The sequence below is a fragment of the Ahaetulla prasina genome, chromosome 11 (assembly GCF_028640845.1).
Source record: "Ahaetulla prasina isolate Xishuangbanna chromosome 11, ASM2864084v1, whole genome shotgun sequence".
Classification (NCBI taxonomy): Eukaryota; Metazoa; Chordata; class Lepidosauria; order Squamata; family Colubridae; genus Ahaetulla; species Ahaetulla prasina.
The window spans coordinates 24,468,690-24,495,306 of NC_080549.1; the positions used below are offsets into that span (position 1 = coordinate 24,468,690).

The 26,617-nt window shown below is 42.1% G+C and overlaps 1 protein-coding gene across 2 annotated transcripts in view; it reads right to left on the reverse strand.

The window, feature by feature from the left end:
- The window catches only part of LOC131204956 (ligand of Numb protein X 2-like), a 69,247-nt gene that overhangs the window by 11,794 nt on the left and 30,836 nt on the right, over positions 1–26,617 (reverse strand). For both annotated transcript variants that reach the window (XM_058196669.1, XM_058196668.1), the window contains exons 2-6: positions 17,256–17,714; positions 15,093–15,319; positions 10,857–11,053; positions 9,157–9,513; positions 1,063–1,254 (exon numbers count right to left, since the gene is read on the reverse strand). In XM_058196669.1, coding sequence (XP_058052652.1) covers positions 1,063–1,254; positions 9,157–9,513; positions 10,857–11,053; positions 15,093–15,319; positions 17,256–17,644 — 1,362 coding nt within the window. In that variant the 5' untranslated portion in view covers positions 17,645–17,714. The remainder of the gene's footprint in view (positions 1–1,062; positions 1,255–9,156; positions 9,514–10,856; positions 11,054–15,092; positions 15,320–17,255; positions 17,715–26,617) is intronic.

Sequence of the window (26,617 nt, forward strand, 5' to 3'; positions counted from 1 at the left end):
AACAAAAAAAAGAATTAAATACAGACTGAAAGCCAATCACACGACCAACTGACCAAACTGGCACACAAGATAATAAGCTAGGGAGAATCGGACCAGAAAATCCTGATGATGATGTTACCTACTCTGATAACGAAATGTTCAGCAACTAAACTGAAACGCGTTTGGAGAGCAAAGCACTGCCAAAATAAAAGCCAAGGTCTCTGTCGCTGCACCAACCGCCTCCAGCCTAGAGCGCCTCCATTAGGGCCCCCAAGCCCACTGGCAGAGCCATTACACAAAATGGCACTCCCTCTTGCCAGGCTGAGAGGGGATCAAAGGCTGCTTCCAAAAACAGAGAGCAGAGCCAAGGCAAAAATTAATTTTCATCTCATTTCACTTCTGTTTACAGAAATACAGTTAGCCTAATTACTTACTCTCGCACAATGCATTTAACAATCCCACCCAGGTCATATTTTAAAAGTTACAATCTGAGAGCCATTTTTTGGGGGGTTCTGGGGGCTGGGCTTAAGACTTGGGAGGGATGGGTGGGGGGCTAAATTCTTCCTTATGCATTAAAGTAAAGGACACCGTCTGCATCCTGGAGCAAGCTAGACCTTTGTAAAGGAGATCATCTTAACACTGCAAGTTAAAAACATTCCCATGCAAAGATCTTTAACCAATTACAGGTAGCCCTAAACTTATGACCACAACTGAGCCCCAAATTTCTGTTGTTAAGCAAGACAGTTCAGTGAGTTTTGCCCCACCTTGCTTGCCACAGTTAGTAACATGGTTGTTAAGTGAATCTGGCTTCCCCATTGACTTTGCTTGTCCAAAAGGTCAACAAAGGTGATCGTGTGACCTTGGGACAAGCAATTGTACGCGCCAGTTGCCAAGTGGCTAAAATTTGATCACGTGACGATGGGAGTGCTACAACGGTCGTAAGTGTGAAAAACAGTCATAAGCTGAGGGCTACCTGCATGTCGTATCGTTCGTTCACAAATGGCATTTTCAAAACAATCTTTGCTCAAAGCAGAGCAGAGATCAAGTCAACGTCCCAACCAAAACTGACTGAGCAGCCAATACCTTCTGATAGTTGGATCTTCGCCGGAAGTGATTTTGCTCCGGCTTCCGGCGACTGTGCTGCACAGGGCTTCCCCCGTTGCTGCTGCTGCTGCTGCTGCTGGCGTTGGAGGCGCTGCTGCTGTCCTCAGTGGCTTCCGGATGCTGCACCCCAGACTGACGGAGGACCACAAAGCTGACCCGGGCTTCACTGCTCTGTCAGGGGACGTCACAGAAAAGGAGATGCTTAGAAGAGAAACAGCCCAACTTCTTTAGCGCCCAATGAGATCATTTAATCAGAGGCTTTTAAAGAACCTCCAGGGTCCCTAGGAAGCTAGAGTAGCCTTCCGTTAAGGGTTTGTTCTATTGTTTAAAACTGAAGTGGCTTTATGACAGCCTTAAAAAAATAGAACTTTCAATATATGTCAAATGGGAAGACGTGGCCAGCGTTGCGATGGGATGACGCGAACCCTGGGAAATCCGGGAAGAGCGCCAAAATTTGTCGTTTTGGGGGTCACCACAGCTGTCCTAGAAGGACAGCGAAGAAAGAAGGCACCAGCCGGCGTGAACAGGGAAGTTGCGAATTCCCTGCAGCATCGGCATCCAGCCTTTGACCCAACGACAGGAAAGGCAACCATTAGAAGCCGCCAAAGTCGAGACGGCCACACAAGAAGATTGAGCAGGAGGAGAGATCAGAACAGAGTATTGTTACTGGGCAAGCGATTGGCCAACTCGTAGATAAGAAGAAAAAAACGTTTAAAGCTCAAAAATTCTCCTGCTTGAAGTTAGCAGCTAATTGGCATGCAGAAACTTAAAGTGAGTGGAAACAAATAGTAAAGAGGATCTATAAGACAAAAGCCCTAAAAGAAACAACATTCCATCTGGACTTAAAATTGGTTTTGGAAGAAAATATAAATATTAAAAGGAGAAGAAGACTGAGAGAAAGCATCTTTTGCTAACAAAAGGATTTAATAGAGGAAGAAAAAGAAACTGCTTTTGTGGATTAATGAGACACATTTTGTTGCTAGGAGTTGTGGATTGGAGAGAAACATCGCTGGAGAAGGAAAAAATAATAATATTGCATTGTTTAGGTTACTAAGAGAAAAAGAAACACCACAGGAGTACTTGTTTGAACAGCTGTGGCATAGTTTCAAAGAAGTGGAAAGATTAAGATTGGAATTAGGAGGACCTAGGAAAAAAACATTTGAACTAGCTTGCATTTGGAAATAGAAAAAAGAGGGGGGGGAAGAGATAATATTTTGGACTTGAATTTGGACTATACATAAGTTAAAATAAGTAAATTTTAAAACTCTTTCTCCTTATATTGAAAATATGGAGAGTTGGGAGGATGAATATGAGGAACTATGGGAGATGCTTCAAATGGTGCGAGAATCCTTTAATGGGAACAAACAAGCAGAGCTGTGGCTTAAAAATAAAAAAAGAAATTATGAAGAAATTATGGGGAAACAAGAAGAACAAAAATATAATGTTGAAAAAGAAACAAGTGAGGATAATACAGATGATCATATTGGGATTGATAGGGAAAGAATAAAAATGGAGAGGGGGGGAAAGATATTTAAAAAGAAAGGAAAAAAAGAAAAGAAGAAAAGATTGAGGGGGGAAATTAAAAGAGTGAAAAAAATAGATGATTACACTGGGATTAGCTGTGACAGAACAAAGAGAAGAGGAAGAAAGAGAAAAATTGAGGGGGAAAATTAAAAGAGTAAAAGCTAGAGAAAGGAGGTGGAAAAGAGGATGCAAGAAAGGGAGAAAGAAGAAGATAAAAGAACAGGAGAAAGGGAGAAAAATATTAAAAGATGGGATTTGGGAGAGACTGAAAGAAAATGGTTAAAAGAAAAAGAAAAATGAATAGCAGAAAAGAAATTAAAATAGTGGTAGAATATTTTTTTTTAACAATGGAAATTAGAAGAAATATATAGATTATTGTAAAAAGGTAGTAAAAAGGTTGAAATGAAGAGAATGAAGGGAGTAAAGAAAAAGGAGGAGAAGTAAATTAAATGTGAAAGATATAATGGGATATATGGTTTTTTTTCTGTTTGTGTTTGAGAATGCATGGAATGAGAGAGAATTATAGTTAATGGTAAGGAAATAAATTTTAAATATATAAAAGAATGGAAAAATTGATTGAAGTTAAGATATAAAATTGAAAAAAGGTAAAACAAAAAAAGAAGAACTACATTGTTTAAAAAAAAATAGTCCAGCAGATGAAATGTGAAAGATAGTATGGTTTATAAGTGAAAATGATTGAAATTAAGATGTAAAAGGAAATAAAATTGAAATGTTAGTAAATGATGTACACTATTGGAAGAAAATAATAAGTATTGAATTGTGAACAAAAACTCTAAGAAAATAAGAGGTGGAAAGTTGCATTAATTGATTGTAAGATAATCAATCAATTAGACAATGTTAATAACTAAAATATAGGAGGGAAGGTTTGAGAAATATGTATAATAAATGAGAAAATCGGGGGTTGTCTGGACACCAGAAATATTGAAATGAAAATAAATACAGCAATGGAGAGAGATAAAGAAAAAGGGAGAAGGAAAGAAAAGGAAGAGGAGAGGAGGAAAGGTAGGGGAAATAAGAGTAGGAGAGAAGGTTAGATAGGAAAGAAGGAAAGAAGAGGGGGAGAAAGGAAGGGGAAGTAGAGAAGGAGTAGGAGAGGAGAGGAGAAAGGAGGGAGGATGAAAGGAGGGAGGAAGAGGAGTAAGAAGGAGAAGAAAGGGTGTGGAAAAAAAAGATGAAATGGAAGAAAGGCAACTCTGAATATATTTGAATATATTAGGATAAAAATTGAAATAGTTAAAAAAAAAGAATGAAAGAGAATGAACACTAATAAAAATGGAGAAATTAGAACTTGAGTGCAAAAGAAGACGTGACTTAATGAAATGAGCAAGAAAATATTAGGAAATGAATAAAAATTATAAAAAAAGAATATTCTGACAAAAATTGTAACTAAGTAAAATATATTTGAATATATTGAATTGTATAAGATATGATATGGCCAATACTCTGTTCATAAATCATGTATGTGTGTAGGGGGGGGAACTAAAAAATCAATAAAAATTTGTTTTTAAATGTGTGTGGGTGTGTCAAATGGGGGCACCCGATATATTCAAACACAGAGACCTAAAATAACTGAAATAGAAGTGAACAACTAGCCATTTGCACAATCAATACATAACTGTTAAGGAAACGTGTCATTATTTATATCCTAACCTTATTATTTGTATAAATAACTCAAAGTGACAAACATACCTATCACTCCTTCTATTTTCCCCACAACAACAACCCTGCAAGATGTGTTAGGCTAAGAAAGAGAGGGACTGGCTCAAAGTCACCCAGCTGCCATTCATGCCTAAGGTGGCATCGTCTCCTGATTTCTAGCCTGGTGCCTATAGTTACGTAGAGGTGAGTTAAACCAAACTGGCTCTACCTAACTATTAAGCATGACATGAGCAATAGCACTTGGACTGCTTCATTGTGCTTCACAGCCCTCTCTAAGTGGTTTAGAGTCAGCATGTTTCCCCCAATAATCTGGGTCCTCATTTTACCAACCTTGGAAGGATGGAAAGCTGAGTCAATCTTGAACCAGTCAGGATCGAACTGCCAGCAGTTGGCAGTCAGCAGAATTAGCCTGCAATACTGCATTCCAACCACTGCACCACTACGTTATAAAACTGCAGCAGTTTCTGTTTTACCTGTATAGCCTTGAATCCAAAATTTAGGGCCAGAACAGGAAATCGACATGGAAAAGTCCGAGAAGGAATTCCTGATTCCCCCATCCCCAAAAAATTCCTCTCTTATAACAGGAAGGGTCAAGATTACTATACACATTTAGAAAAAATGGACAACTGCAACTTATAATGCATAACCTTGAAATATTAATGCAAGTTAGTGTTAATTTATTCTGTCAAATTCTTGGATTTACTCTTAACCCAGCTCAAGTAAACACTTAAACTGCGGCCCAAACTAATTGCTCATTTACTAATACAATTATTCTAAAACCTGTTGATACATCACACTACAGTGCAGTGTTGTTCTTGTTTACTCAATGCAATCCCATAATTATGATTTGCAAACCACAGTATAAAGCTTAAGGTTTGTACATCACACCAATTATGGTTTACACAATAAAATATGAGTCAGCATGCCAGCCTGTCAGCAGAGTTTCTCTTGGTTTTGTTAGAAAGAAAGACAGGGGATTAGTTATCCATTATCTTAATCACCAAATGGAATTCCTTAGAAACAATACATATTTTCTTCCCATCCTATTTATGTGTAATTTATCATCAGCATCCAAATAAAAGCACATATTGGAGTCTTTGGTGCTCTCTGAATGTGATAGGTTTTGTTTGGGTTTTTTTTTCCAGATGTTTCATTACCAAACTAGGTAACAGAAGCAACAGGACTGATGAGGTTACCTAGTTTGGTAATGAAAAGTCTACAAGAAAACCATCAAGTTCAGAGGACACCAAGGACCCTTCATTGCCTAGTTCGTATATAAGAAAACCACCAAGAGCCATGGTGGTACAGTGGTTAAAATCCAGTATTTCAGGCTAATTCTGCCAACAGTTCAATCCTGATCAGCTCAATGTTGACTTAATCTTGCATCCTTCCGAGGCCAATAAAATGAGGACCCAGATTGTTGGGGGCAAGATGCTGATACTGTAAATCACTTAAGAGAAGGCTGTAAAGAACTGTGACATGGTATATATGTCTCTAAGTGCTATTGCTAAGCTCAGAGAGCACCAAGAACCGCAGAGTTCATCCCTGAGCTACAAATATTCTTCCTTTCTATTAGTTAGGTGTGCTCCTAGAACCGCATAGGTTACACCTCTGCTCTGTGAGCTGTACTGATTTCCAGTTTCCTTCTGGGTTCAACTCAAGGTGTTGGGGATGACTAATGAAGCTATACATAGCATGGGGCCAGGTTGCCTGAGGGACGGCCTTGCCTCTCCCCAAACATCCCATCAGATCTGGCAGGAGGGTCATTGTTGTGGGTCAACATCAGCCAAGGAGCCTTTTATTGGCAGGACCTAGGACGAGGGCCTTCTCTGCTGTGGTACCCTCCCTTTAACACATCATGTGAAATTGGCCAACCCAATTGGCTTGTCCAGAAGACCCTTCAAACTCTTGGGGGTTGGGGATCCCATGGAAGTGTGGGGCACATTAAATGGTTGTTGGTGTGTATGGCATTCTCTCATATTTTTGTTATTATAGTTTAACTGTTTTAGTTATTAAACTTATATGCCACCCATCTGACTATAACTGCAACTCTGGGCAGCTAATTTAATTTTAATTGTTTTTTAATTATTGTAATTGGGTTTTTTTTTCTTTTAGTTGTGTACACAAGCATGAGATGGGTGGTTGTATCAATCTAGTACATAAATACAGTGCTCAGTACATAAATATTTGCTTTAACTCCTTGCATTTGTGTTTCTATTGTATCTGTGTTTCTTCACACGTGCTTGCAATCCTTGCTCCATAAATTCTTTCTATTTTACCAATAGTTGTTTTGTTTTATTGTTTAACTTCCCACCAGCATTATGAATTTACAAAGTGACAAACTTGGCTTATTTTCCCCAACCTTTCTTGAAGATTATTTATCCCCTTTCTTATTATTTATGACTCAATATCTTTCCAATTTCACAGCTGAAAATTTAAATCATGTCAGTGCTGTAGTATTTATCAAGTATTTGAAAAACGTTTAACAGCATTTAGGGGAAAAAAACACGTCTGGAAAGCTAGCAGACCTTGGTGCACAAACAGAACTGATTCCAGGAATTCCGTGCCAAAATTCAAAGAAAGAAAATTAAAAAGAAACCCAACCCCAGACTACAATTTGCTTTGATGTATCTGTTTCTGAGCTGACAGGAAAATGAAGATGTGCAAGGCAATTATCTGACTTGATTAGTCTGTGGTTCTTGGGGAGAGGCCGTACCTCCTCGCTGGCAAACATGCTCTGAATACAGGAGGAGCCAAGTTTAGTTGCCACAGGTAGTCCTCGACTTACAGCCATTTGTTTAGCAACCAAAGTGGCAATGACACTGAAAAAAGTGACGTGACCAGTTTTCACATTTACAACCATCGCAGCATCTCCACGGTCAAAATTCTTTAGGAGTCTTGCAGCATCCTGTGGTCATGTAAGTGGATCACAAGCTTCCTAACAAACAGGAAGCAGCAGGTGAAGCTAAGCAAGATCACATCAAATACCTGTACAATTAGCACAGGGGCCCCCCAAGGCTGTGTGCTCTCCCCACTTCTCTTCTCTCTGTATACCAATGACTGCATCTCCAATGATCCATTTGTTAAGCTACTGAAGTTCGCAGATGACACAACAGTGATTGGTCTCATTCGAGACAATGACGAATCCGCATATAGACGAGAGGTCGAACGACTAGCCTTGTGGTGCAACCAAAACAATCTGGAACTGAACACACTCAAAACCGTAGAAATGGTGGTAGACTTTAGGAGAAACCCTTCCATACTTCCACCTCTCACAATACTAGACAACACAGTATCAACAGTAGAAACCTTTAAATTTCTAGGTTCTATCATATCGGAAGATCTAAAATGGACAGCTAACATCAAAAACATCATCAAAAAAGGACAACAAAGAATGTTCTTTCTGCACCAACTCAGTAAGCTCAAACTGCCCAAGGAGCTGCTGATCCAGTTCTACAGAGGAATTATTGAGTCTGTCATTTGCACCTCTATAACTGTCTGGTTTGGTTCTGCAACCCAACAAGAAAGACACAGACTTCAGAGGATAATTAGAACTGCAGAAAAAATAATTGCTACCAACCTGCCTTCCATTGAGGACCTGTATACTGCACGAATCAAGAAGAGGGCCGTGAAAATATTTACAGATCCCTCACATCCTGGACATAAACTGTTTCAACTCCTACCCTCAAAACGACGCTATAGAGCACTGCACACCAGAACAACTAGACACAAGAACAGTTTTTTCCCGAAGGCCATCACTCTGCTAAACAAATAATTCCCTCAACACTGTCAAACTATTTACTAAATCTGCACTACTATTAATCTTCTCATCATTCCCATCACCAATCTCTTTCCACTTATGACTGTATGACTGTAACTTGTTGCTGGCAATCCTTATGATTTATATTGATATATTGACCATCATTTGTGTTGTAAATGTTGTACCTTGATGAAGGTATCTTTTCTTTTATGTACACTGAGAGCATATGCACCAAGACAAATTCCTTGTGTGTCCAATCACACTTGGCCAATAAAAAATTCTATTCTATTCTATTCTATTCTATTCTATTCTATTCTATTCTATTCTATTCTATTCTATTCTATGTGATCTCCATTTGTGACCTTCCCAGTCAGCTTCTAACAAGCAAAGACAATAAAGATTCACTTAATAACCACATGATTCACTTAACCCTGGCATAAAAGGTCATAGAGTCAGGGGTGACAACAATTGTTTTGCTTAGCAATGGAATTTCTGGTTCTAAATGGGGTCCAAAGTCGAAGACTGTGTATTACTTTCCACAGAAATACCTCAGATTACAAGGGTGAAGAAACATCTCACCTTGATAGCTGCAGCAATCCAAAACAGTCAACACTACAGGATACGGATCAAGATGCTGTCTCTCAACTTGCAGTGGCTTCATACAACCAAAGCTTCTCTAGATTGAACTACCGTACTCCAGATTACAGGTAGGCCTTGACTTGCAACATACACACTCTAGCCCAAAATTTATGTTGCTAAGTAAGACAGTTGTCAGGTGAATTTTGCCCCATTTTACAACCTTTCCTGTTACAGTTGTTAAGTGAATCAGTGCATTTGTTAAGTTAGTAATGCAGCTGTTAAATCTATCTGCCTTCTGCATTAACATTGTTTGTTGGAAGGTCGCAAGAGGATCACATGATCCCAGGACGCTGCAACCGTTATAAACATGAGTCAGTTGCCAAGCATCTGAATTTTGATCATATGATCATGCTACAATGGTTTTTAACTGTGAAAAACAATCACAAGTCACGTTTTTCTGTACCGTTGTAGCTTCAAACAGTCTGAACTGTTATAAGTTGAGGACTACCTGACCTGTCTTTCAAACTTACCTGAATTATCTGCGCAGCTGCTTCAGGCGTTCCTTGGCGTAGATCCTGACCATTTATAGACAGGACTTTATCATTCCGATGCAGCTTCCCATTCTTGGCTGCCAACCCTCCGTCTAACAGGTCCAGAATAAAGATCCCAGGTTCATCTGTTTTTCTGATCAGTTTAATGCCGAGGGGTTCGGATCGGTCTCTTTTGACGAGGATAACATGGACCACTTCCTGGTTCACGACCGGGGGAGCCGTCCGATTGGTAAAGCCCTTTTCTTGGAGCACCAGGAAATGGAGCTCATCACAGGGTTGACGCAAGAGCGAGATGGCTTGGCAGTGGGTCACGCTGCTGATGTTCACACCATTCACCTGGGAGAAGGACAGAAAGACGGGCTGGTCAGAAGATGGTTTCCTAAAGGTCCTTGTCTCAGGGTACTTTTCCCTCCTCTCTGTACTACGGCAAAAGAAAACGAAAGGATGTAAGCAGTCTAGGAAGGAAATCCTACAAAGAAACTGCCAGGGCTGCCCTCCTGCTACCTATGCATTGCTTGCTGGCAGCCTGCCATGCTAGTAGGGGAGGGAGAGCAGCGGGGCAGGATAAAGGAGGGCTTCGCATGAGAGGAATCGGCTGTCCCAAGGTCATGCTGTGGAATGCAGAATCCATCACCTTGCGAAGACAGGAACTGTTACCCAAACAATATCCAAACAATTTGTTGGCGCCTTGATTGGACACTCAAGGATAATCAGGGGAAAAGGTGGGAGCAAGGAAAAAGTTTGGGCACAAAAGCCTCAGATCCAGCTTTGCTTCTTCTGTAACCACTTGGCTTTAAAAAAGTCTTTCTTTTCTAACTGAAAAAGTTGGGACACCTGACAGAAACATTTGATTTCTCCAGAAATTTGCCAATTTGCTTAAATAAGGGCAAATAAAATAGGATCATTCTGAAATATTAAATATACTGGTTGTACCAGAAGTGATTCATGGAGGACCGGCACAAATCATCACCATGGAAGGTCATGAAAATCTGATGAAAATAAAGAAGAAAATAGACCAGGAGAAGCATTTCCTTTCTCTCATAAAAATCAGAAAAAGTAAACCAGAAAAGTTGCAAAGGTTTTTAATACACCATTGTTCATTCAAAAGCACTGCCCGGTTTCCACACATCCTGGCACCGTACCTATTTTATGGCTTCCCGCCGTCTCTGTCTCCTCCATGCTTTACAGGTAGTCCTCAGCTTACAATCTTTCATTTAGTGACAGTTCAGAGTTACAATAGCACTGAAAAAAGTAACTTATAATTTCTCACACAACTGCTGCAGCATCCCCATGGTCACATGCTCAAAATTCAGATGCTTGCCAGCTGGTTCCCATTTAGGAAAGTTCCAGTGTCCCAAGGTCATGTGATCCCCTTTTGCGACCCTCTGACAAGCGAAGTCAAGGGGGAAGCCAGATTCATTTAACAACTGGGTTACTAATTTAACAACTGCAGTTATTCACTTAACAACTGTGGCAAGCAAAGTTGTAAAATGAGGCAAATCCCTTAACAACTGCCTTGCTTAGAAATCTTGGGCTCATTTGTGATTGTAAGACTACCTGTACAACCTTCAAAAATCCAAGTCTACTGATATCACTAGTCTTTAACTCTGGTTAAAATCTGCTACAGCCGATTACCAACTGGTCATTTTGCCATGAGTTTTTAACGATAGCAAACCCACCTCTAGGATGTGGTCTCCAGGTGCGAGTTTCCCATTGGCAGCCACCAGAGAATCCTGAAATATCTCCTGCACAACGATGTTCCCGAGAGGAGTGTCTTTGCCACCAACTATACGCATGCCAAGCTCTTCCTCGGGGGTCTCTCGGTGGATTTCGACAGTGTTTGTCTCCGCCACAAGACTCGCTCTCTGAGGTAAATCTGACAGAGAAGTCAGAAAGTGCATGAGTGAAGAGGAAGGCCTGGATTTTTAACAATGTACAGCAAATATGAGCAGCTTGCATCCATCCCATCCTTTCTCATCAGTGGTCCTGCAATCTCCAGCTTGGTGAAGGTAGAATTTTGGCTACTTGAGGAACCGTCTCATGCTGATGGGATTGACCCACCCCGCCCCATCGGCAGAGGAGGCATTCTGTGGATCCCATCCGTCAAGGAATGCCAGCTGGTGGGGTCCAGGAGAAGGGCCTTCTCTGATGTGGCTTTTGCCCTTTGGAACCTCTTAACCCATGAGATGACATGGGCTCCACCCTCTTGATTTTTCTTAATAGCCTGAAGATCTGGCTCTGCGTGATGACTTGGAGACCCCATGGGGGAGCTTCACACTAGAGGTTGCTGACTAATTAAAAGCTAATCTCACCTCCAACTCCACCCCCATGTATCCAGCTCCCCTGTCACTGTCTTGTGTTAATTATTTTAATTTATCTGCTTTGTCATTTTATATCTGAAGATTTTCATGTTTGTTAATGTTCTTCTCCTGTAAGCCACCAGGAGTCATTTGACACAAGACAGACATCAAATAAATTTCATAATAATTAAATAAATACTAAATTTTGTGTCTAGAGTTTTTCCTTCCTAGTTTCTAGAAGCTAACCCTGGAATAACTTGACTTCAGGCTTCTGAAATGTACTTTGGAAAACTTTTCCAAAATAGAAAACTTAGTAAAAACTTTCAACTACTACTTCTGAACCAAGACGTGCAAGTCAAAGTATGCCTTTCTGTTATTACGGATGAAAACTACATGACACAATTTTCAAACTGAATAGCACAATTGCATAGTGCTATTCCATCAACCCAAGTATAACCATAACAGAACACATTTATTTAAGCAATATTTACAAACCTTAATTAAAGTTTTTTGTAATTATACAGAAATCCATATAAAGATCTACCATAAATCCAAACCTGCCTTCTGGCCAGTTATACTCAAATCAAAATTTTTGACTAATATGGAATTTTTCCTGGATATCTTAAAATCCAGCAAGGCAAATACATATTTTAGTTGTTGAGGGCATTTTGCCTCCTTGTTTCATCAATGAGTATCAATGTCAGAAGTGCTCCCTCTCTGCCAGTCTGCCATGAACCCTTGGGGGAGGCTGGAAGAGAGGGCAAGGCTTTGGGGGAAAGTGGAACTGAACTTTGAGAACCGAGACGTCTTCAGGGCCGTTTCCCTGGGAGAAGAATGGCAACAAGTAGAGTGACTGTTTCCAAAACATCTCTTTTTAAATTGATTGGACACTGAGAGAAAAGCAATGAGAAGGAACCAAGGGAAGAAAGTTAACTGGGAAATTTCGGCACGCTTTGCTCTACTGCAATTCACATGGCTCCAAGTAAAATACACCTTTCTCAACAATGGAATTAAGGATTGTTTTTTCTTAGAAGTTAATCAGTTGAGACAGCTAATCTGACAATTTAGATTAGAAGAGCAGGACTAGCTTGAATGTAGTTTTAAACTGGGATTTTTAAAAAAGGGGTTTAAATGAGGTTTTAAATTTGTATTTAAAAGTTAGAGCATCAATTGAATTTAACTATCTATTCTTTTAGCTGTTTTTTATGTATTATATGTTTTCTGCTGTTTTTTTTGACTGTGAACCGCCCTGAGTCCTTCGGGAGATGGGTGGTATACAAATATAATAAATAATAATAATAATAATAATAATAATAATTAATTGTACAAATATAGTCCATTCACGACAATGGCCCATGGATAGAAGATATGGGGATCATATGAAAAGTAATGCCTAAATGTACTAAGTTGCCAATAGATAACACTTCTAGGCTCTGGCATGTTCTTTTTTTTTTTTTTTTGAATTTATATCCCGCCCTTCTCCGAAGACTCAGGGCGGCCCACACTGTGTTAAGCAATAGTCTTCATCCATTTGTATATTATATATAAAAGTCAACTTTTATTGCCCCCAACAATCTGGGTCCTCATTTTACCTATCTTATAAAGGATGGAAGGCTGAGTCAACCTTGGGCCTGGTGGGACTTGAACTTGCTGTGCAAGCAGCTGTGTTAATAACAGACAGACTTAGTCTGCTGAGCCACCAGAGGCCCATTCTTCAGCATTTGCTGTTGGGTCTCCTGCTTGATCAGGGGGTTGGACTAGAAGACCTCCAAAGTCCTTTCCAACTCTGTGATTCTGTGATTCTTTCACTTCAGTTAGGGGAATTTGCTGTGTGAAAAGGTTGTGTTTGCTTTTATTCATGAAAATGGAAGCCTGCAGTGAATACTCCTCAAAGGGCTGTGACTGAATTCTTAACTGCCGAAGGAGTCCCTCCAATTGAAATTCACTGCCCTATGAAGACTGTTTACGGCGATTTCACTGACGTGAGTATTCTGCATCATTTGGTCAAAAAAAATGCAGAGATAGATTTTTGCACATGAGAAAGGCTGATAACTGGCGAAAGACAATCAACATATCACTCAAAGGGATAGAGTGTCAAGCTTGGCATTTCAGAGGAATGTGTGGATTGTATCACCGATGTTCTTCAACATTGGAAGGCTTGTACAAAGATGAAATGCGGGTAGGTGAGACGAAAGCTTCACAGTTGAACAACAGTTGGAAGGGACCTTGGAGGTCTTCTAGTCCAAGCCTAGATCATTTCAGACAAGTGGCTGTCCAGTCTCTTCTTGAAGACCGCTAACAATGGAGGGACCACAATTTCTGGAGACAAGCCGTTCCACTGATTCATTGTTCTCGCTGTCAGGAAGTTTCTCCTTAGTTCTAGGTTGCTTCTCTCCTTGATTAGTTTCCACCCATTGCTTCTTGTCCTGCCCTCAAGGTGCTTTGGAGAATAGATTGTCCCCCTCTTCTTTGGGGCAGCTCCTCAAATAGTGGAAGACTGCTATTAAAAAGTAAAGGTTCCCCTCGCACATACATGCTAGTCGTTGCCGACTCTAGGGGGCAGTGCTCCTCTCCATTTCAAAGCCGAAGAGCCAGCGCTGTCCGAAGACGTCTCCGTGGTCATGTGGCCAGCATGACTCAACTCCAAAGGCGCACGGAACGCTGTTACCTTTCCACCAAAGGTGGTCCCTATTTTTTCTACTTGCATTTTTACGTGCTTTCGAAACTGCTAGGTTGGCAGAAGCTGGGCAAGTAACGGGAGCTCACCCCGTTACACGGCAGCACTAGGGATTCGAACCACTGAGCTGCCGACCTTTCGATCGTCCTAGCCCCTGAGCCACCTAAGACTGCTATTATGTCACCCCTAATTCTTCTCTTTGTTAGACTATCAATACCTGATTCCTGCAATGATTTTCATGTTATGAGAATGAAAGAACCGCAGGGTCCTTGGTGCTCTCTGAGGCTGATCGATTATTTGCAGATTTTCATTATCATCATCCACTCTAGTGGTTGAAGTCCAGTGTTCTACCCTGAGCTGCATGCATTATTTCCCCATGGGAATGAAAGACGTAATGAGAATGAAGGGAAGGAATTTCTTCACAGCATTGTGACAGCTGACAGAATATGGGATCATTTTTTATTTATTTTAATTTATTTATTTCTATCCCGCCTTTATTTTTTATGAATGACTCAAGACAACAAACATACCTAAAGCGCCTTCCTCCTGCTATTCCCTCCAACAACAACAACCCTGTGAGGTGAGTTAGTCTGAGAGATACTGATTGGCCCAACCAGCTTTCACGCCTAAGGCAAAGACAAGAAGCAATGGATGGAAACTAATCAAGGAGAGAACTAAGCACTTTATTGTAACCTAGAACAAAGAAGAAATTTCCTGACAATGAGAACTGCTTGGCTTCAGAAGGTGTGGATGCTCCATCACTGGGGGCTTTTAAGAAGACAGCCATTCATCTAGAATGGTAAAGGGTCTCCTGCTTGTGCAGGGGGTTGGACTACAATATCTCCAACTCTGTTTTTCCGGTTCTGTTATTCTGGAAATTTGCTCACGTGCGCTCTCACATCAGCCTTCATTTCTCTAGCAGTTTAAGAGATGCCTACCTTCTTCACTCCCATCAAAGGCTGGGTTAACCAGGCCAGGATCTGGGGTCTCTGGCGACACAACGGCAGCTACCGAGCCTCCAGTCGCTGAAGAGGACACTCCATTTGATACTTCAGGATCTTTTACAGCCTTTGCTTCCACCCTAGAAAGAGAATCTCCCTTCATCCTGGACCGAGGATTCCTCTTCCTTTCCAGACGCTCCATGTATTTCTTGAAGCCAGGACACCTGCATTAGACAGCAAACACCAATTCCCAAAAGAGCTCCATGTCTGTCCTCTCACACCCTAAATTAACCACCTGAAATATTTTTGTAACTTGTGCCTGAATTTGGGTGGACAAGGATGTTTTTTAAGAAAAGCAAAAGATTAATAAGTGCAGCAGAAAGTCGAGAGCACAAGTGTGCAACCTTGGCAACTTCAAGACTTCCATACTAAAACTCCCAGAATTCCCACACCAGCATAGACAGCTAGGGAACTCTGGGAGTTTAAGTCCACTCATTAAAGTTGTCAAGGTTGGACACACGTGTTCTAGAGGAAAAGGAATTAGAACAGTTGATAATGAAACCCTGATCTTTCAAATGTGATACCTCAGTACTCATCATTAATTGGTTCCAGGAGGCACAGCAAGTACCAAAAATGAAGCGTACCAAACATTTTTTTTCCCATAAGAAATAATGTAAATAAATGTAATGCATTGCCAAACCAAAGACAATGCACATTTTTAAGGCAATGTAAATAAAAAAATGGGATTGCATATCATTATTTGCATGAGAAATAAACCTAAAAATTAATAAATACTTAGATTAAATAAAATAAAAATGTCACTTTACCTATACCGATGAAAAAAAAGCACATACTCAAAATGACCACAGAAGCTAAGTTAAGACTGCAAGGGGATGTGCACAGGGCAAGAGCCTCCATGTGACCTTTTCACGTCATAAGCCTGTAAAACATATGATCCTTTGTTCTGGCTGGAAAAGATAGCAAGTCATAAGGCAGCTGACACCGAGAAGTTCTAGCATACGCATCGAATACCAAACAAATGATGAGTACATGTAGTTCAACTTAAAACAATTCATTTAGTGACCGTTCAAAGTTACAATGGCACTGAAAAAAGTAACTTATGGCCACTTCTCACACTTATGGCCATTGTAGCACCCGTGGACACATGATAAAAATTTGAACGCTTGGCAAGTGATTCATATTTACGATGATTGCAGTCTCCCAGGATCATCTGATCAGCTTTTGCGACCGTCTGGTAAGCAATCTGCAGTGAGTCACTTCACAAGAAAAGCTGCAAAATGGGGCAAAATTCACTGCTGTCCTGCTTAACAACGAAATTTTGTGACTCAACTGTGATCATAAATCAACCTATACTGGGACAACATTTTCACATCAAAATGCATTTAATATGACATTCGACAAGTTTCAAAGCAGTTAAGTACCAAAGTATGACCGTATACTATTTTTGAGATACAAGTAAATAGGTGAACCTGAGAAGAAGCAGGCACATTGGCAGTTTATAATTTTTTTAAAAAAATGCTTCTTATATGCACAATTTCCTTAAGTGAACTTATAAATAGTTGGAGCTATTTTTACCTTGAGCCAAAATGTTTTTTTCAAACTATCACATTCCATCTAAAACTTTCAAGAACCAAAAAAGGGCAGATTAGTATTTCCAGAAACACCAGAAGTGTCCATCAATGGAGATTTTAAAGAAGAGACTGGATAGATTATCTGAAATGGCATAGGGTCTCCTGCTTGAACAGGAAGTTGCACTAGAATTATCCTCCCAACTCTGTTATTCTGTTTTCAAAATCATCCTTTTTTTTAGTAACTCCCTACCAAAATTTCTCAATTCAATTTCTTCCATTCAAGTTTCTTTCTCCACCCACCCTTCCTTAATTAGTTTCAGTTTCTTCCCAAAACTAATAGGTAACTAAGCAGAATGTCATCCTAGCGTCATTCAGACACTTACGGCTTTTACTTGAGTAATGTGGACAGAATATGAGTCACTCAAGGACATTCCTCTCTGAATTGTCATTATTATGTGCAATATTCAGCACAAGGCTGACATAAAATTGTAAGTTACTAGCCGTGTCAAGAATAAAGAATAACATGCAAGCATCGCTGAGGCTACAAGGGAAAATTAGGCACACGCACCTGTTCTGCAAGTGACCTTCGAGTTCACATCGCTGCATCGTCTGTGCACAGTCTTCTTGAAAGGGACAAAGGACAAGGAGCTTATCCAGCAGATTCCGCACCAACAAGCTAGACTTCCGGCAGTTCTGGAAGGACAGTTTCTTCCGATCCATGGGGCAGAAGCTGTACTCCTGCATGAAGTTTTCAAGGCATTTGAAACAGTACGTGTGTCCACAAGGGGTGTCCATAGGCTGGAGCAAAGGCTGGAGGCAAATGTGACAAGTCAAGTCATCATCTACTTCATCCTGGAAGTTATAAAGATGGTTGTCGGGCAACAAGTGAATTTGTCCACATTCATGGCAAAGTTCTCCAGATTTAGAGACAGGTTCTTCTCCTGCAGGATTGGCCATGACTTCAAACCACCGATGAGCTTACGTCAGCTGATCCTCCTTTCCACTGGCGATGATAAAGAGCAAGTTCCTAAAATGAAAAGGAAAAATGAATATTGTATAGCTTTAGTAAATTAGATTAATTTTTAGTAAATTAGATTAAATTAGCAAAATCACCAATACGATGATCAAATTCCACACATTTGGGGAAAGCAGACTTCACAATGAACCTTTTTCTCTGAAGTACTATAAAAAACCAGAGATGACCTTGAAGGGAATATTCAGAAGCATTTACAGAAACTAGAAGGGCAGAAGCATTCCTTAACCCCCCGGGGAAAGGAGATAGTATTAGGAAGAGGCTCAGGCTGGCTTTTCCTTGACTTGGGGGGGGGGGGGGAGAGGAAAAACACAACCAGATTTGAAAGGTTTGCTTATTCTAGTCTAGCTCAAAAAAACATACTTCTAGTTCTCTTGTGCAGTCAGCTGGTCTATTCTACCTCATATGGCTGCTAAATACACCATATCTACTGTAAACATTAAATTGAAAAGGATTTTATTTATTCCAGTTGTAAAATGAACGTTGGACTTACCTGAACATTCGTTCTATGTGCGCTGCATGAGAGTCCAAGCAATGGACTGATTGGCCAGAGGTGAGTTAAAAATTTGTTTGTTTGGCCACACCTCCTCCACCTGGGCTGGGCTCCAGTTTCTTCAACAATAAGATGGTGTTGGAGAGGCGTAACCTGTAAAGGTAGTTCATCTGCTCCTATAACCTGGACCCTTACGGAACCACGGAGGGGTTGGACTTTCATGCAGCGCACATAGAATGAACTTTCAGGTAAGTCCAATGTTCATTCTCCTGTGTGCTGTTTAGAGAGTCCAAGCAATGGGATATACCCAAGCCAATTATCCCCAGGGTGGGACCTGGTGGGTCCAGGGTTCCCCCAACTGGAAGAACCTGTTGTAGCACCCTTTTTCTGAACACTGCCTCGGCCAAAGCAAACTGATCAATTTTGTAGTTCTTGATGAAAGGTGAGGGCGACGCCCAGGCAGCCGCCATGCAAATTTCCAGGATAGAAGCCTGTGTAACCCAAGCCGCCGAGGTGGCTGCGCTCCTTGTCAAGTGCGGCGTAATATGGGCGGGCTGTGACCTGGCCTGATGCTTGTAGACCAATGCGATGCACGCTTTGAGCCAGCGACCGATGGTAGATAGAGTGACCCTTGATCCCACGGACTTGGGTTGAAATGAGACAAATAGTGATTCATTTCTCCTGAAGGAAGCCATTCTGCTGATGTAGTGTCGCAGGGCTCTGCGTACATCTAATGAGTGCCACCGTCATTTCCTGGGGTGTCTGGGATTTGGACAAAAATTCAGGAGAATGACCTCCCGGGCCCTATGGAACCAGGTATTAATTTTGGGCACAAATGTTGGATCCAGGCATAGTATGACTCTATCTGGGTGAAAGATGCACAAATCTTTACGTGCCGAAAGGGCTGCCAGCTCAGAAATTCATCTAGCAGATGTAACTGCAATGAGAAAGGTGACCTTGAAGGTGAGTATCTTGAGACTGGCAGACCCTAATGGCTCAAACAGAGGAGATGTAAGTGCCTGCAACACTAGAGATAGGTCCCAAGATGGGTATCTGTGGACCGTTGGCGGCTGTAAGTTGGATGCTCCTTTTGAGAAACTATGTATCCTCAGATATTGTGAGAGGGTTAATGCACTATCGCAGGTCAGGATAGGATAGTAACTAAGGCTGCTACCTTTCTGCAGAGAGTGTTTCTGGCTAGTCCCTTATCCAAGGAAGTCCAAGACCTGTGGGACAGACACTGATTGAGGAACGAGACTTGTCTTGGTGTACCAGCGGCAAAAGGAGGACCATGTAGCCTAATATATGCAGTTCGTTGATGGGCAGCAAAGAGGCCTGAATGGTGGAAATGACTCTCTTGAAAAAATGGTCTTTCTTTAGAATCTCCCATTCAATTGCCATACGGCCAATTGGAGCCACTGAGACTCTGGGTGGATGACGGTCCCTTGGCACAGGGAGATCCTGTCTGAAGGAATCTGCCAGGGTGGAGATATGGACAGATTCACTAGGTCCGCGAACCAGACTCATCTGGGCCAATGAGGGGCCACAAGCAGGACCTTTGCTCTCTCCTCCAGGATCTTCCTGATGACTTGTGGTATTAGAGGGATAGGAGGAAATGCATACAACAATCCCTGAGGCCACAGGCAGCGGAGGACGTCTGGAACTGGGAGTAGACTCTCGGTAGCTATGCATTTCAAGGGCTGGCAAAGAGGTCCACACATGGTTGTTCGAATTTGGCTGATAGTTGGAGAAAAAGGTCTGGATGTAGTTGCTATTCGGCCTGATCGATGGTGGTCCTGCTTAACCAGTCCTCCTGGGAGTTGGATATCCCGGAGATGTGTTCCACTTGCAAAGATAGTAGATGTTTCTCCGCCCATAGATCCAGCTCCGCTGCTTCGTGCATCAGTGCCCTAGAATATGTTTAAGGGCCGTAATAGCTCAGGCTGTTAAGAGCCTGTTATTAGAACACAGTAGCCTGCAATTACTGCAGGTTCAAGCCTGGCCCAAGGTTGACTCAGCCTTCCATCCTTTATAAGGTAGGTAAAATGAGGACCCAGATTGTTGGGGGGGCAATAAGTTGACTTTGTAAAAATATACAAATACAAATACAATATACAAATATATTGTATTTGTATACAAATATACAAATAGGATGAGACTATTGCCTTATACACTGTAAGCCGCCCTGAGTCTTCGGAGAAGGGCGGGATATAAATGTAAACAAAAAAAAAACAAAAAAAAGAATATGTGGCCCCCTAACGGTTCACGTGTGCCTTGGTGGCAACATTGTCTGTCAACAAGAGCACGTGGTGGTCCAACAACGGTTGTTGGAAATGCCGGAACGCCAGATGTGCAGCTCTCAATTCCAGCCAATTGATGTCATTTAAGAGGTCCCCTGAAGACCATTGAGTCTGGGTTACACCGGGGTGCAGGTGGGTTCCCCAGCCAGAGAGGTTGGCATCTGTGGTCAAGGGGTTGCCTGAAGAGACAGCTTTTCTCCATGGCTGTCAACGTCCACCATTCTAAGGATTTGATCACCTTCTGTGGAACCCTGATCCGTATGGTGGCATTGCTGAGACTGACTTTTTGAATTGGTAACAGTAGCCACCAAAGTGGACAAGAGTGTAATCTCGCCCATGGTACTATTGCCAAACAGGAAATCATTCTTCCCAATAATTGGGAGAGGAGCACTACGGGCACTCACCTGCACGTTCTGATCTGTTTGACCATGGACCTGATGCTGGCTAGACACTCTGGGGACAGAAAAACCAAATAGTCAGGGTGTCAATCCTTGCTCCTAAGTGGAGCAGATTGGTGGAGGGCGTCATGTGGCTCTTCTCCAGGTTCATGGAGAATCCATGTTCCTGAAGAGTTTGGATTGTAATCTGGAGATCCTGGCTGGCTTGTTATGGGGATGACGACTATATTAATATGTCGTCGAGGCAACATTGTATCCTGACAGGTCTCGCCCGCAGGTGAGCCGCAACCACGCCCAATAGTTTGGTGAAGGTCTTTGGGGCTGAAGAGAGCCTGAAGGGCAGGGCCCTGTATTGAAGTGGGCTCCTGCGTAACTGAACCTGAGGAACCTTCTGTGAGATGGTCTGATGGGTACGTGAAGATATGCCTCCTTGAGATCTATTGATGTTAAGAGATCTCCCTGTCTGATGCCCCCAAGGATGGAATGCAAAGATTACTTTATGTGTACATTCAGCTTTTTCAGATCTAGGATGGCCCTGCTCCCTCCTGACTTCTTTTGTACCAAGAAGAGGATCGAATAGAAACCAAAACCTCAATGTTGCGGGGGGACCGCTTCTATGGCCTGGATTGTCAGGAGATGTTGAATTTCTGTTTCCATCAGAGATCTCTTGGTGGCATCCCTCAGCATCGGGCATTGGATGAACCACTTTGGGGGCTTGGAGCAGAACTCCGGGTGAGACCAAGAGATACAGTCTGCAATGCCCAAGAGTTGGTGGTAGTGCATTGCCATCAGTTGACAAACCTGCCAAGATGACCGCCAATGGGACTGTTGTTGGAACAGTCACTTGGTCCAGCAGTAAGGCCAGTAGCCTGCACCCCGAAAGGGGCATCTGGATTGTGGTTGTCTGGTATGATCTCGAAAGGATGTCTGTCTGCTGATCTATCTGTGCCCCGAGGATAGGTCCTCTGATAATTTGGGGCCTAGAATCCAGTGTCAGGGATTCAAAATGGCTGTCTGCGATAGGGAAAGAAGGGCCTCCTGTCTTGTCCTTGCCTTCCACGAGGATGGGGTCTAGGGCCTCTCCAAAGAGGTTGCCCCCTTTGAAGGGGGCCGACGCTAGCCTCCATTTCATTTTCATGTCAGCTTGCCAAGGTCTCAGCCATAAAAGACGTCTGGATGTGACATTTGACGCAAGAGCCCGTGAGGAAAACTTTGCCGTATTGAGGTTTGCGTCCACGAAATACTCAGCTGCCGCAATCAGCTTATTTATGTCCTGGTTCAATCGAGTATCATTGGGGGATACGCGTGACTGAATTTGGCAAAGCCAAATTAGAGATGTTCTGGCAAAGAAAGATGTCGCTGTAGCAGATCGAATTGCCCATGCAGCTGCTTGGTGGATCTTACCAGCAGCCAGCTCCACCCTCCTGTCCTCAGTTTTCATGCCTTCAGCCAAATCTAAAAGGAGGATATTGGAGGTAGCCAAGTTGGCCAGAGGCACGTCTACGGTAGGTAATTTCAAGAGCTCTTTGAGCTCTTGCTCCACAGCGTACATTTTCCTATCCATCCCACTAGGGCAGTGCTTCTCAAATAGTGGGGTGGGCCCCCCAGGGGGGGTGCGAGGCTCCGTAAAGGGGGGCGCGTTTGACCTCGGCAAACACTGTCATAACAAGCTAAGCCCCGTGTTTACAGTCGCGTGGGGGGCGCGAAAAATGTTTTCTTCTTCCTAGGGGGGCATGACAGAAAATAATTGAGAAGCACTGCACTAGGGGCAGAAATGGACCCAGGCTGATTCCATTGATGTTGGATGTCATCAACAAAGAGTTTGGGTCTTGTTTCATGTCAGGTTCAGTGAAAAGAAGAGAAGTGGGATCCCTGGATCCCTCAGAATGCCCAATAAGCACCCCCATATTAGCCGTTGTTTTTTGCCTTGAACAATAGAGTTTTAAATAGGTCATGGCAGAAAAGCCCCGTGGTGGCAGGTCTATCTGGTAGGACACCCTCGTCTTCAGAAAGATTATAATCTGCCATGTCTTCCTTATCAATAAGCGACAAGTTGCTATAATGTGAGGTTAAAGGAGAGTGAGGCTCCTGAATATATTCCCTGTCAATATGAGCTACTGGGTGAAGGGCCCATTGGCAGGGTTCAGACAATGGCAATGGGGTTAATATACCCCTGTGTGAGGGATACTATCAATACCCTTAAAAATGGTTTGTGCAATCATGTCACACATTTCCTGTGATAGTTCAGATCGATGACCTTCCTCCAAACAGAACCCAGCAGCGGTGGGAGTGAAAGTGGCAGAAGCACTGGAAGATCCGTGATGGGAGGAGGACCCCGGTTAGCAGGTAATGGCACCAGCTGGTAGATCCAAGGTCCCAGTGTGTTCAGGGGCCTGAAGTACCTGTCTCCCAGTTGTTAAATCAGGGAACAAATCAAGTTGATCCGACTGATGGATCTGAGGTAAAACCTCTCCCTCAAGAATAAACCAGGTCTCTTTACTGCTGCTTGGTACGGCAAGCCTCAGCCCGCTTCTGGGCCTTCGCAAAGTGTTTCTCTAAGGCCTTTTGCCTCCTCCTCTTTATCAGAGGCTGAGGAAATGGATCTTGAATCCGAGGTCTTGGATGTGGTGGAGGGTCCCTTGGAGGTAGATCTCCCCCTTTTTGGAGCCAGTGCCTTTGAGGCCCGTTGTCTGGAAGGGGAGATTGAAGAGTCACTTGACTGAGACCCACTGCGATCCATCATTTTGAAAGGCTGAATGGGCCTTATGCGATAGCAGAACAAGACCCAGATGAATCACAGTCCAATTGAGGCCTCCCTCCTTGTGCTCCAGTGATTATTGCCCAGTAATTGCTAATTCTATAAACTCTATCAGCTTAGGGGCTCATGATGCGCCAAACCAGCAAAACTGCTTGTAAGCGCCAATATTAATTGCAGCGGGGCGTGGTAGAAGTGTGAAGCCGACACCGGAGCTTCAAGCTGATTAGACCGCAGCTTTAAACAAGGGGAATTATGTGGACCGATGAAACGGCCACAATCTCCAATCCCTGTGTGCGCAAAACCGACACCATGTTTTTTTAACGCGCAAATCCAGCCGCCAAACTCACGTGGACCGAATCCTCAGTCAGTGAAGCCTCCACGAGGTGTTCTGGCGAGCCCGAAAGTGTAAACCACTGTGGCAAAGCCATGTGGCTCAGCTGAGCAGCACCCGGCCGGGCGAGAGCCAAATAGTCGTAGCTGCCATGGGAGAGGAATCCTTCGAGCAACAATTTTGTTCTACTGAAATGCAATATTAGAAAAAGTCCAAGCAATGGAGTTAGCAAATACAAGTCTCTCTAGTCCAACTGAGTTAACGAAACTGGAGTCCAGCCCAGGAGGAGGAGGTGTGGCCAAACAAACAAATTTTTTAACTCAGTCTCTGGCCAATCAGACGAGGTTAACACCCATTGCTTGGACTCTCTTAAGAGCTCACAGGGGAATAACTCTGTTATTTTCTAAAGCCTACTTATCTAACATGTAATGGCATGAATCTAATTCAATGATCTGTAGCTTTCAAATTTTGTTCATTGATAACAAGAGTTCTTAGAAGCCAGTCAGAGAACACATCAGTTAAAAAAGGAAGAAAGACAAACACAATCCATGATCAACTTTGCATCTTGGACTGAAAGATATTTTCTGGTATATTAAAACTATGAACTATACATGGAAGAAACTGAAATATTTATAGGGGAGGGAGGGAGGGAGGGAGGGAGGGAGGGAGGGAGGGAGGGAGGAAGGCAGGCAGGCAGGCTAAGATTTAAAAATAAACATTCTGAGCTTTTATTATTTGGTTCTCCATTAATCAGTCAATTTCTGTCTGAACATCATCATTCTTCTTGATCTATTTAGAGTTTCATCGCTGAGCTGTCAGTTTTCTAGCACTCAAGCAACTGCTGGATGGAGCTTCAATAGTTTCTCTGAAGTTGCTTTAAATTCCTGGAAACTAGACTTGAACTTAAGAGATAAAAGGTAATCCACACCTGTCTGCAAAACAGGAAGGTGAGCAGCCCCCTTGGAGACAGCAAGCTGCAACTGGTCAATTGTGTCTCCTGCAAAAGAATATCTGACACCCAGGGCTCCATTCAGTCCACAAAACTAAACACGTATTTAATGAGGGTTTCAATCAATTTTTTTGTAGTAGATTCCATTTCACTATCGTGGATTTAATTTATTCAGTTTTTCTACTTGGATACGGAGAGAGGAAGGGGGTCCTCTACATTTTCAATCACGCCTTAATAAAGCTTGGTTCCCTGGGAAATTTTTTAAAATGGCTGTATTAGAAGAGCAGCAATAAAAATACCAAATTTCAGGTGAGAAAAACTCAGACAGGGTTAAAATCCACTTCAGTGAAAGAGAGTTTTTTCAAGGGAAAGGGGGAAAATCTTCATTTTTCAGAATTTTGGAATGTGTCAACAGGTGAAAATGAGGCGTTACTAACAACAGTAGAATCTGGCAGTGGTAACTCAAGAGAATATGAAATAGACAGCTATTGTTTTATCTTTCTTTTTTCTAAAAAGCATGAATAGGTGTGGGAATCTTGTTAAGTTGGCAAAATTTAAAAAAAAATCCTAAGTTCTTAAGAGTTCCACAATTATTCTTCTATTTAAATATGTTTAATTAGAATGAATTAGTTAAGTATAATTACCCTATTGTGTGTATTAGAGCTTTTCATTTAATATGGATGAGTAAAGCAAAGTACGTCAGATCAAGTTTATGTTATTAAAAAAGCAAAACAAACTTCAGAAAGTATAAAAATGAATATTGCAAAAATGTAAGTTTTCTCCAACTTTCACTTTTTCTGGAAAACGATGAAAAAATACTCCCTTTCCCCCAGCCTCATGATATCAATATTCTCCACAAAGCTTAAAACAAGAAAAACCATCCTGATCGTTAAAGCTTTTTCTTTTTCTTCAAAGGAAACAACCAGAGTCCAACCTCCCGAAACGGTTTGGATGGGGAGGGAATGCTTTTAAAGAGAGCAGTCAGATTGATAAGTGCAGCAGGAAATCTAGAGCACAACCTTGGCAACCTTTAAGACCTCTGGTTTTAATCTCCCCGAATTCCCCAGCCAGTTTGGATGGATGGGGAATTCGTGGAGTTGGGAGTTCCCACATTAATGTTGCCCCAGGTTGGACACGTGTCCTCTTAGAGGGAAAGGAATTAAAACAGTTGCTAATGAAACAGAAGAGCAACAAAGATGATTAGGGGACGGAAGGCTAAAACAGTATGAAGAACAGTTGCAGGAATTGTGTTTGTCTAGTCTAGCTAGTGAAAAGAAAAAGAAGACTAGGGGTGACATGATAGCAATGTTACAATATTTAAGGGGGTCAACTTATTTTCCAAAGCACCAGAAGGCAAGACAACAATGAATGGAAACTAATCAAGGGGAGAAGCAACCTAGGTCTAAGGAGAAATTTCTAAACAGTGAGAACAATTAACCAATGGAACAGAAGTTGCCTTCAGAACTTGGTGGGTGTTCCATCAATGTTGATTTTTAAGAAAAGACTGGACAGCCATCTATCTGAAATGGTATAAGGTTTCCTGCTTGAGCAGGGGACTGGACTAGTAGAAGATCTCCAAAATCCCTTCTAACTCTGTTATTCTGTTGTGTATCCCCACAAGATTCTAATGAAACATTTATACGAAAGCTTTACAGGTAGCCCTAGACC